Source organism: Haliaeetus albicilla, chromosome 8, assembly GCF_947461875.1.
Source record: "Haliaeetus albicilla chromosome 8, bHalAlb1.1, whole genome shotgun sequence".
NCBI lineage: Eukaryota > Metazoa > Chordata > Aves > Accipitriformes > Accipitridae > Haliaeetus > Haliaeetus albicilla.
The window spans coordinates 19292901-19305126 of NC_091490.1; the positions used below are offsets into that span (position 1 = coordinate 19292901).

General features: G+C 38.0%; 1 protein-coding gene across 5 annotated transcripts in view; it reads left to right on the plus strand.

Moving 5' to 3' along the window:
* Positions 1-12226, plus strand: part of RPAP2 (RNA polymerase II associated protein 2) — a 40711-nt gene continuing 28485 nt past the window's right edge. For 2 of the 5 annotated variants that reach the window (XM_069789226.1, XM_069789229.1), the window contains exons 1-9: positions 1-111; positions 998-1043; positions 2040-2154; positions 2846-2944; positions 3986-4051; positions 5293-5381; positions 7691-7726; positions 8600-9536; positions 9857-9951. In XM_069789226.1, the coding sequence (XP_069645327.1) occupies positions 51-111; positions 998-1043; positions 2040-2154; positions 2846-2944; positions 3986-4051; positions 5293-5381; positions 7691-7726; positions 8600-9536; positions 9857-9951 (1544 nt within the window). In that variant the 5' untranslated portion in view covers positions 1-50. Of the gene's footprint in view, positions 112-622; positions 676-997; positions 1063-2039; positions 2155-2845; positions 2945-3985; positions 4052-5292; positions 5382-7690; positions 7727-8599; positions 9537-9856; positions 9952-12226 lie in introns of those variants that run through there. The other 3 variants (XM_069789228.1, XM_069789230.1, XM_069789227.1) reach the window with 3 other exon arrangements.

A 12226-nucleotide genomic window follows, 5' to 3' on the forward strand; every position in this document is an offset into this window, starting at 1 on the left:
CGGCTCCGCCTCCCGGGTGAGAGGTCAGGGGGAGGGAGCAGGTGGCCACGATGATGGCGGCCGGGAAGCCGGAGGGCGGCGCGCCGGGGAAGCCCAGCCGGCGGCGCGCAGGTAGGCTCCAGGCTCCGCGCGCCGGTCCCCCCGCCCGGCGCTTTGGGCTCTCCCTGTGCCCTCAGGCCGGCACAGCGGACTCGCCCAACTCGCAATACCGGGGGGAGCGGCGGGCCGACGGCGGTCGGCGGGGCGGGCACGCAGCCGCGAGCTCGGTGGGCCTCGGCCGGGCCGGGCCGGGCCGGCTGTGTGTTCGGGGCCGGCGAGCGGCGGCTGGCGGCGGCGGCTCGGACGAGGCGGCGGCGGCTCGGACGAGGCCGTGCCGGGCGCCCCGCTGTCCCCTCTGGCTGCGCGCCTGGCTTCCGCAGCGCCGGCAGCCCGCCCGGCTCTGAGCGTCAGGCGCGCCGCGCGTGACAGCGATCGCGCAGCTGGTCAGAAAACCGCGTCCTCGTGTTTTGAGTTTAACAGTGCATTATGTTCCCTCCCTGTCGCCCTTGTCTTAAGGGAGCGGCTGCCCGAGTCCTCTATGTCGGTAGCCGGGTCAGGGCGGGCAGAGACCTGGGCCAGTCCAGCAGTGGGATGTGCAGGGGTAAAGCTGGGCTGGAGAGCCAGTGGAGAACCAGGGTGAGTGTGGTTGGCACAAAATTATTGTCAGAATTATTTTTCCTTTAGCTTTCTGACTATACAAAACATGATGAACGGGATTATGAAGAGAGTTGGGCCTGTCTGTCCTCGTACTTAGAAAAAGCATGTCTAACTAGTTGCTGAATGGTTACTGGCTTACTGAAGTCACTCTCAGGCACCAAAAGCAAGTTTCTAAGCAATTCTCTTGATTGTGTTTACAGTTTAGAGGTTTTAATATTTCTCAGTTTCCAATATTTTCCACTGCTAAAGGAAGAAAGTACACTAATTTCTGTATTTCTACATTTGTATGCTTGATTTCTAGGAAATAAGCATTCAGCTTCTCTGAAGAATGAAGATGCTGCTCAAAGGTATAATTCCTAACAATATGTGGCATTCATGTTGTTTTGTCTCACTTTGAAATCGCATTCTCTGCCTCTCATGTTTTTTTGCTTTCTCAGAGGAGATTGCCAGCAGCAACATGATGCAGGCTTATTTGGAGTGATGCTGTGTAACTTCTAACATGCGCATGTATATATGCGCATTGTAAAATATGCAAAAAGTTTATGAATCTAACCTCCGCAGGTGTATTTCCTTACTCTATAGTGCTTGCTTTTTGCCATCTTAATTTCTTTCCATACCTGCCATTTTTCTTTATTCACTTTAAAAACCAAACTTGAGAGGAAAAACCACTTTCTGCCATGGACAATTACCTGAATATTCATTTGATTCTGTAGTAGAGCTAGACTTCCAGGTGAATAGCGTAGACCTCTATAAGTTAAGACAGCAGAATGACTGTACATTGACAGCCTCTGTGGGAAGCATTGCCAAATGGAGATTGGAGACACCTAGATGGTTGCTCTCTGGGTATTTGCTGACAATAGAATAGTGGTGAGACTCAGGAACACTCAGGAAATATACTGTAGTGGGATTTATTCGATTTATTCCTTCCTTTACTTTGTAGCCTCACACTCAGTCTTGTCCCAGTCCTTTTTTCTTCCTCCTCTTCATGTCTCATCCAGCTCCCATTCTCCTGGCAACACTCAATAAATTGTTTGTCACAGGCTGTTTGTCCAGCCAGTTCTGGGTTTTCCTCTCTTGCAAGAAGAGTTGGGTAACCTTGTATGGAAGTATCGCAATGCAATAAGAGTCAATACTTTTCCAGACCGGAGTGGAATTAAAGCAAACCAAGGCTGGAAACTCCTTTGTGGTTATTACAGAATTACTAGTCCAGTTACTTGTTACTTTGTTTGGCCAACATGGTGTGATGCAGAAAAATGTAAACTACTGTATTTCAGAAAAAAAGATAAAAATACAGTTGGAGAGTTGTTTATGGAAATCTGCCCTCTGTGTCTGTTCTATTACAGGAAAGCAGCTCTGGAAGCTGCTATGAGAAAGAAGATTGAATTTGAGAAAAAAGCATTGTGTATTGTTGAGCAGCTCCTGGAAGAGAACATTACTGAAGAGTTCCTTCTGAATTCTGTAGGTGTTGCAAGTTTTTATACTACTTTGTATCTTAGTGTTCAACTTTTTTTTTTTTTTTTTTAAAGTTCATGGAACAATTTGTTGCAGTTTAAAGTGGACAAACCATTTATTCCCTCTCCCATCAGCTCTCCTGATGATTGCCTTATTTTCAAGGGTTCTGCGGTGAAAACATGCCCTAGTTTTGCAGGACCGTGTGCATTATGAATCCTCACATTACCACAGCCTTTGTTTATGCCTCTGTGGTTCTGGACTGATAGATGAAGTATAAAAATTTAGGTCTACATCACATTATCTCTGAATTTAGACAAAGCCTCTGTAATACACCACAGTTTATCTGGCAGCACAGTTCTGCTGGAACAGTGTGATGATTACTCCTCTTAAGATTATAAATAGGCTGGTAAATAGGTGTACAAATCATGTAAATAGAGGAAGATTATGAAAATCGGTGCCATGCTAGAGGCAAAATTATGAAGCTCTTGTATATGTAAAAAGAAGTGCCCATGTCTTTCTTCTTTCCCTGTTTACCCTTTTACCATTTTTACTGTGTAGTTTCTAAATGCTGTTTATTAAACTTACTAGATAACTGTTACAAAATTAAAAATATTTATTTGCTTATGAAATGTTTCGAGTACGACAAATGACAGATTTTCCACTATCCAGTTATTGAACTATTTTCTTGTCATTTTAGGGAAAATTTATTACTCCATCTCACTATAAAGACATTGTTGATGAACGGTCTATCATCAAACTATGTGGTTATCCTCTATGTCCAAATAAACTGGAAAATGTAAGTTGCTTTTTATTAATGCTGTTACCATAAGAATCTCTTCACAATTTTTATTCTCTTGCATTTTCTTTTTAATTTTAAACTTAGAATATTAAACATAGATTAAAATACTGTCAAGTAATGGGCCAGGCATCATATCATTCCATTTCAGTATAATCCTTCTGAAGTAAAAGGTAAAATTTGATCAGTTGACCACCATTAATGTATGACAGAATCAGTTAGCATCTACTTTGACAGTAATAAAGATGAAGTATGGCTTCATGGCCTTCCTTTGTGCATGCAGAAGCTTTCTAACTTTGTTCCCTCTTCAGTGTAACCACATATCTCTGAGAAGGATTGAAGTGAAAAAATAATACAATGCAGGGATATTACTATGCGAATGCATATGCATCTGCTCTAAAAATGTATGTTACCTGCTTCAAAGTCATAGTCACACTTATTTAGGTATGTTATGTCAGAGCTTAAGCAGATAACCTTAAGTTAGATCACCTGTGATGTAATACCAGTTGTGGTACACCTGATTATCTGAAAAAAATCTACTCAAGTACAAAAAATTTTACTGTTTTGAACTTCGTATGTCCCCACAGAAGTTCACACAGAAACTGTATTATATTTTATGTAAGTTCCTCTCTGGGTTTGTCTGGGTAGTGGTGAGGGTCTCTGACAGTACAGTCTCACATGCATATAAATCAATATGGATTAAAGAAGGACCTGTCTGTAATTGCGCAACACTTTTACGTACTTATACGTGGAGGAGTTTCTACCATGGCAACTCCATTGTTTTATGTTCAGCACTGGCTTTCTTGTAGATCTGAAGTTGTCCTCTACTGATAGTGAGATGTAAATGATTAAAGATAAATTGGCATTCTTACATCTGAGAAGGTACAATATCAAAAGAACTGAGAGAAAAGGTGGTTGTAGTATGCAATTAATTTAAAACAGAACATATTATACCAATTAAAATATGTGAATTAAGAATGAAATTTTATGTAAAGTCATGATGGAAGTAACAGTCTTGCTGATGAAAGCATATTGTTTTAGGTGCCAAAACAGAAATACAGAATTTCAACAAAAACGAACAGAGTTTATGATATCACTGAAAGAAAGGTATAGTAACAAATCTATTTCTCAAATGTGTTTAATATTATCTCAACATCAGAAATGCATTTTGTAACAGCATTCATATAGTGGCTTGATTCAGAGCCAGGATGTTTGGTTCTTATGAAAATAATTTTTGTGAACTGTTAGAATATGAAGTTTTTTGTGCATTTCAGTTTCTAGATGCTCTTCAGAAAGACAACCACTTATTTTCTTTTCTAAATTTAAACATAACATGGAAAGTTTTACTTGGATAGCAGTTTGAATGTGGTACAGCTGATCCATTAAAGACATTTGTGAAGAAGTGTTCTCTATTTTGCTGCAGTATAGTCAATGAGCTTTAGGGTCAAAGTGCACATCCTTTTCATTCACTGAAGTCTGCAGTACTGTAATAGAAGTTGCATCTTATGCATTCTTTAGTGTGACTACCTTTAGGGTTCTTCTTTGAGGACTTTTCAACATAAAACCTATCTCTTCACAAAGTCTGTTTCTTTCTTGAAGCATATTCATGAGTGTGGTTGCGTAAAAGTCGTCTTTGCCTGCTCACAGTATATGCAATCACCTACAGGTGCTTAGACGCTAAATTGTAGGATAAATGTTTGTAGTTCCATAACAAATTTCTTCAACAAATTACTTCAATGCTAGTATACATTCCTTTCGTCTGGTTACAACTGTAGGATACACAAAATTCTGGAAATTGCTTTTACCAGGTAAGACTCCAAGAAGGAGTGGGATGTTTTGTCTTGTTCCGTGATGCAAGTGTGCAAGTTATTTTTTCAAGATGCTACAAAATTTTCGGTGGTGTTCTGAGTATTGCAAAATATCCAAGTTCTGTTGCTAACAAAAATTTTCATTATTAAATAATTTTATTGCATGTCTTTTAAACTGTATGACCATCTTGTTGGGTTAGGGATTGCTCTTTGAACAGTTCTGGGTTTTGTTGGTTTGGGTTTTTTTAAATTATTGTTAAGTAGAATCCAACACTGGTTTACTTCTTAGTATGTAATAAAAGTGCAAAAAGCAGAAAAGTGGGGAAAAAAGAAGCAGCTATAAGTGGCTTGTGGGGAATGGGATGGACCTATTTGATAGGTTTGGTGTCTCAGGTGAATTAAAAACCTGGTCATAGGCTTAAAAAGAAAAATTAATTGGTACTTAATTTTACGGGCATAAGAAACAATGACTTTTGTACCTTTTTGTGAGTACTAAAGTTGTCTTTAGTCATATTTTCTTGCTTTCTATCTCATTTCCAGTGCTTTTGCAGCAACTTTTGCTATAGAGCATCTAAATACTTTGAAGCTCAAATTTCCAAAAGTCCAGTATGGATGCGAGAAGAAGAAAAGTAAGTATAATCTTATACATTCATTGCTCCTTTTGAGAATATTATTTTCTCTATCCAAGCTGCAATGCTAATTAATTAGCTGCAGTACATCAAAATCATTCAGCTGAAGCAGAGGTAACTGATATTAACATGTTAGCTTAGCATGGTGTTCGTTTTAAAAAGTGTTCTTGCCATATTGATTACAATAATTGACATGAGTCAGTACTACTCATGACTACTTAGTAGACATGACCATGATAATTTAGGGGGCAGACTAGTCATAAATAATAGTCAACTCCTATTAACTTTAAAACGTACTTATTAGGACTGGATTTTTACAAACCATATAATGTACAGGATGAATTCATCCTGTTACAAGAGATTTGCTAATTTTAGCACAGCACTTGGCATTGGTCTTAAGGCTAGACTGTGAATGTTTGCACCTGAACTATACTGACTATAACATGAAGAGATTCTTTATCCTGTCTAAATTTCAGATTGCCCATTTCCTGTTGTTACTGCAATACGCATTTTGGAACAGTGTGATGCAGCCCATGTTCCTAGCTTAGGAAACGTAGGCTTGCAAATAATGAATTGAGCCAATGGGTGTCACTGTTTAACAATAAATACTTGCCTAGAGACTGTTCAGCTGAATTTATTCAGCTTTTGTTGTCCAAGACACTACTTTTCATAGTCTCCTGGTTTTCAACAAAAGGAACTAGCTGAAATTACATGTGTGAGCTCATTTTCACAGTTCAGATCAGTCATATGAAATACCTGGTCAATGAGAGAAGAGATTTAGAGCAGCCTGATCTGGTCTGAGGGATTCTAGTAGGTAAAACTAGTCTCTCCATTAAATGTTTAAGTAAGTTTACCAGTATTTTCGTGCTATTGTTTTGCTGTCTTTAAAGAAAGTATTTCTAAATTCTCCCTTTATTCTTAACATCAAAAGTGTATAGTTCTGATATGCCTGACGTAGTTAATTATTTATGCTGTGTGGTGGTGGAGAGGCGGTATTTTCAAAAAAAAAAACAAACAAAACCCCAGATAGTTTATGGCTAGGTATATCTGTTTGAACAGCCACATACATGTGTACACACTGATACATGCTTACACATTAGGATAGCTGAAATTATTTTGAAACAAAAGAGTACAACCTTCACTTAAAACTCTGAAGAAGAGTTATACGGAGTTAATAATTTAAATCATTGTATGTTATCACCTTTAGTTCCCAGACTCAATTCATTCATATGAGTGGTGCAGCTTTCATCTTTTTAAACCTGTGGGTTTTTTTATACACTGTCTGAGAGGTGTTAGTGCATTGACTTGGATTTAGTGCATGCTTAAAAGGTTTTCTTTCATTCATAGGACAGGTGGGTGAGGATTTCAACATTTAGCATTGGATAAAATGAATAGCATTGTGGTGCTGTCTCATAACTGAATTGAAGCAGATTAACTGCAAGTAGAGCTTTGGCAAGAAACCCATCAGAATTTGTTCAGTAATGTTTCTTAGAGTTTCTGGAAACCTTTGAACTCCATTTTCTTAAAGCAGTATAACTTAAGCCTAATTTTTAACAAAGTAAAATTTTAAATAAGTAAAGATATCCTGAATATTGGGTTTGGTTTTGGGTTTTTTTTGCATTAATTTGGAACATTCTCCTATAAACAGCCCAGGATTTTTTTTACTATTGGAACTTTGTGACCTATGAGGATCTTAGCATGTTTACTTTGTTGAAGAAGAAACCAAAGGGTGATCTGAAAACAGTCTACAACTACTTGAAAAAAAGTTACAAAGATTACAGAGCCAAACTATTCATGGTTGATGGCAGAAAACTTAACAAGAGGTGATGGCCACTAATTATCACATGGATGGTTCAGGCTGGACATTAGGAAAAAAAATTGCACTAGGGTTATGGTGGAATGAAACGGGATACTCAACAATGTTTTGAAATCTCCATCTTTGGAGGTTTTCAAGATTTAAAATTCATGAATTTGTGGCTGACCTGATCTAGTGCTGGTGACAATTGCATTACAAGCAGGAGGTGAGACTAGAGACTTCTGGAGGTCCTTTCTGACTTAACGTTTGTGTGACCTGTTGATTCTGTTAAATGTTGTGCAACGTAACAGCATTGTGCTGGAGGCACGAGTCACACTCTGTGAACACGTATGTATAAACCTGCTTTCGTTAATCCTGGTTTGAACAGCGGGGTTTGGACTAGAAGATCCTCAGATGTCCCTTCTAACCTCAAGTATGTATTTTCTGTATTAATGTGTATTTCAAGAGCATTGATTTAGCAGGAAAATCTTCATTCTGTGTCTTCTTTTTGCAGACCACCAGACATAGAGCTGCTGAAGGAGGGACAGAGGTACACTGAAAAATAATTTTTTTTGTTACATGCACTTATAGTTAGAAATATTAACATCATATCAGGTGAAAGGGGAATCTTTGATTTCCTGTGTTATAGAAAAGACCTTATTAGAACCTACACAAAGGGTTATTTGTCTTGTTTAGTTTTGTCCTTTGTGATTCTAAACCAGCATATTTGATCTGTATGATTTAGTGTACAGCTGCTCTTGGCCTGTATGTCTTAATTGAGCCTGTTGAAATCTGAAACAAATACACTGTTTGTACTTTGCATATTTTATACCATCTATTCATTATAAAGAAAATAGTACCAATTATATGTGATGAAAGCTTCTGTACTTCTTAATCTAAAACATCTATATCAGCTAAAATGAAATGCTACTCTGTCATCTCTCTGTACCTTGCTGTGTATTGTGACTTTTTGTTTGTTTTCTTTTGCAACACGTGGCCATTAGGTGGCAAACTTACATATGCTAAAAACAGCTCTGCTGTCCCCCTGATTTTAGGGTACAATATTCCCATATATGTTAAGATACCTATCTTAATTTTAAAATTGCACTATTCATCTTGCTAAGTCTGACATTATTCTGTTGTCTTTAATAATATCTTGTCTACTATTCTTTTCTAACTGCCAATAAGCAACTGAGAACTCACTTCTGTAAATAGCGTCTGTACTTGTCATTTTGACTGCAGAACATTACAACTCTGAGTTCAAGAAGACTTTTAGAAGAGCAGCTATGATTCTTAAAGCAAAAAAGTACACTTCTACTATAAGGGAAAAATGCTTTATTTATCTTTCTCGCACGAGAATGAAAAGCTATTACAGGTAAGGCCCATTTCTTATTTCATTGATGGCTTGTGTTTTCTGTTACAGTGGACAGTCTGGAGAAGAGGTGAAACTACGTGATGAAGTAATTAAAACATCTGACATTGAAAATCCTAGGACATCTTCAAATCCATGTGAATCTGGTTCTCATGACACAGCCACTGACAGCAGTAGTGATACTGAACAAGAATTTGTTTCTTCTGTCCTACCAGGAAGTCAGTCAAGTTCAGCCAGTTTTGCACAGCAATTGCACAGAAGCATCATCCTCAAAAAGAAGCATGCTCTGAAAGTCTATTCCAGCCCTAAAACTGAAGACTCAGATGTGATAGAAGCCACTGAACGACTGTCTAATTGTACATTAGATGCTCAGGAAGAAATGCATGCTGGCTCTGTTCATAATAAAATAACTGCACAGCCTTCAAAAAATACTACTCTAGGGAAATCAAGTGCTCCAGAAAACTATGAAAATACCTGTGGTTCACAGATAGTTTTTCTAGGTGTGAGCAAAAGAGGCGCAGAACATCTTAAAAGAACACTAGCTAACTCAAAAGAACATCAAAAACCTGAACTGAGGCATCCAGTTAATTCCAAAGGCAGTTTGTTAGAAGTGCTTAAGAAAACACTTACAGAATGGAGAACTGAGGAAACTTTAAAATTTCTCTATGGCCCAAACTATACTTCTTTGTGTTCATCAGAGTGCATATCATCTGCCAACCAGGAGAATGAAGAACTTGATGAGGATGACTTAGATACAGCTGATGATCTTAACACTGTTGCTATAGGGGAGTCTGAAAACAGTTTGAACTATTCTTTACCTTTCACAGGCCCAGGTGGAATAGTTAAGCCTGTGCCTAGCTACGAAAAGTTAAAAGAAGAAACAGAGTTCCTAGAACTCCGAGTAAAAGAGTTCTATAAAGGAAAGTGCATCTTGGCTGAAGAGGCGGTGACACATGCGCAAGCAGAGGAACATCCAAACAAAGACAAAGTAAGTGTCCACTGGAATAGTGTCGAGGCTGTATAAAGCCTGCCTTCAGAGAATTATTACAAGCTCTTTGTTTCTGTCATCATAAGTGAGTAAGTATCTAGCATAGGGAAGGGGAAAAGTAGGTTAGCTGCACACTGTATGTTGGGTCAGATTGAGCAAGCTTCTGTCCATTAAGAAATTACTGGTTGGGTTTTTTTTCTATTCAGAGAGAAGAGTTTTCTTATGTTTAAACATTTATTGATGAGCTGTGACTATTTTGATGCATTGACTTTTAATTAAATACTAGGTTATAGCTGTTAAAAGTTTTTTGTCTAATACAGGATGATCAACAGGAAGATCTCACCTTCCCACTTGTTGATTCAAATGCACAAATGCAGATTAGAAAGCGAATCGTCCTTGAAAAACTGAGAAAAGTGTAAGTATCCTTTACTTTGGTAAAAGTCAAGCAGAAGTTGATGCTCATTCGTTATTATTTTAAGTAAGACACTGTCCAAGGACATTCTGGCTTTTTCTAGGTGGCCTTATTCATAACTTACACCTGTTACTGCCCTAAAGAACTTAATTATTTCTGAGACAGTCATCTGCAGTCCAGTTGCAGATGTCAGTTTGCACAGCCTGCTGAGGTAGATGTCAGAACCTCACTACTAAGGTCTTCTCTAGAAGAAAGCTGTCCCCTTCCTACAAGCATTGAAGCTTGTAGTTGACAGCATTCCAGGCTGGCATGGCAGCATGTTCCCACTCTTCAGTAGTTGGCAGAAGTCAGCACAATTGTGCCATTACACTGAAAATTTCTATGGTTTTTGGATCTAAATGTTGGTATAACACATGGAGCTTAAAATGAGAATATGTGCTTAAAAAAAAAAAAAATTCCACAGCAAACTCTTTCATTATCATCATCCTTTCCCTCAGTTATCTGGAAATAATCTAAGCTATTTGGATTCTTGTAAGTTGTCTAAAAGCAGATTCTGATGTACATAAAATATGAAATATTTAACTAGCTCTATATACCAACTTCTCAAGTCTAAACTGAAAAACTTGAAGTTGATTGGGAGGAGTGCAAATATTTGTCCTGTATATTAAGCATACTGCTACTGGTAAACAAATTACACAGAAAGAAGCTGTGTTTTCAGACCTCTTAACAGTTTAAGCAAAGGTCTTATTAAAAGAGTTTCTAGTCCATGTTTGGATGGCTGGTATCAGTATGCCTCTAGCTACAACCATATAAGGCCCTCAGAATTGAATCTTAAAACTTTTCAAACACCAGACCTTTTTCACATACATAAAAGGGCTTTGGAGTCCCAGAAAAGAGATTAAGGCATCTCTGCTGTACCTGTTAAAATTATTAAATTGTCAAAGTTGGGAGGACCTTGAAAATACTCCTGTTGTCAAGGCAGTGCAGATAAACGAGGGTTTGAAGGCCATGATTGTGGTGTTTTTGTCAGAGGTATTTTGGTTTTATATGGTTGTAGTTTGTTTTAGCTAGCCAAACTAGTTTTTGCAGAATCTTTTTTAACTAAAAACCCCCACAACTGAAACTCCCCCAAAACCCAAAAAAACCACTCCATTCTGCTTCTCTCTACCTGCAACAGGCCTGAGACAGGCCACAAACATGGAATCAAACCATGCTGCAAGAAAGGTGGCTATCTCTGATCTTTCTGTAAGTGTCAACGTTACACAGAGTCCAAGGAATACTACTGTATGGTAAAGCAGTTTCTCTGCTGCTTCGAATTTTTCCACAAGTTTGTCAGTCATTTTCAGCTTCTAGCAAAATTTCTGTTGAACTTAAAAGTAAGGTACTCCATGAATAGAGGATAAGAAAGACCGAATTTTTTTTTTCTTTGTTTCTTCGGAGGTTTTGTTCTGGACTGTCCCCTTCTTTAGTTGATCATTTTAAATTTCATGAGGTGATGCAGTAGTCATGTCGCACTGAAGTAAGAGAGACAATTTTCATTTTGATAAAGCAATGACTTCTTAGTGTGTTCACATGAAGTCAGCAGGAATATGAGTATGCCCAACATCATAAGAGTCCTGTGTTCAGTTTTTGTAAAACATGCAGCGATGTAAAGGAGAATAGAAATCTTGATTTTTCCAGCAATATTGATGCACCATGCATATAAATGTAAATAACTGGATATTCAAATGCAAGAGGATATTAACTATTAAACCACTAAAGAGAGGCAAAAGTTAAATCCCAAATGTGAAAAACAATGCATGTTATTTCCAGCATTTTGGGGATACTGACAACTAGTTAAACAGCATGTATGGTTTGTTGTGTGCTTCAATTTTTACGCAGTCAAGTAGGGAGGAAATCTGTCTTTTTTTTTTTTTTTTTTTTTTCTCTTTTGAAATTTTCTAATTACCCTACTATCATCTTAATTCCAACTGTCAGGCTTGCAGTGGAATGTTATTTCTGTTGCATCTATGTGAGTCTGAGGTTAGCAGATACATTCTCTGTGCAAACCTCATTTAGACATGTAGTTTCCTTTTATATTGTTATTTTTGAACCAGGTAAATAGAAATATTTGAAACATTTATGAGGCCTGGAATTCTAATCCTCGTAGTGTAAACACTTTGATGATGAATGTCTTGTCAGAACTGAAATGTGAAGTTGATAAGAGTATGCATGTACAACTACATTTCATTTCTTCTTCACACTGAACTAGAGCTGCTTATTTTTAAAAACAAGCTGT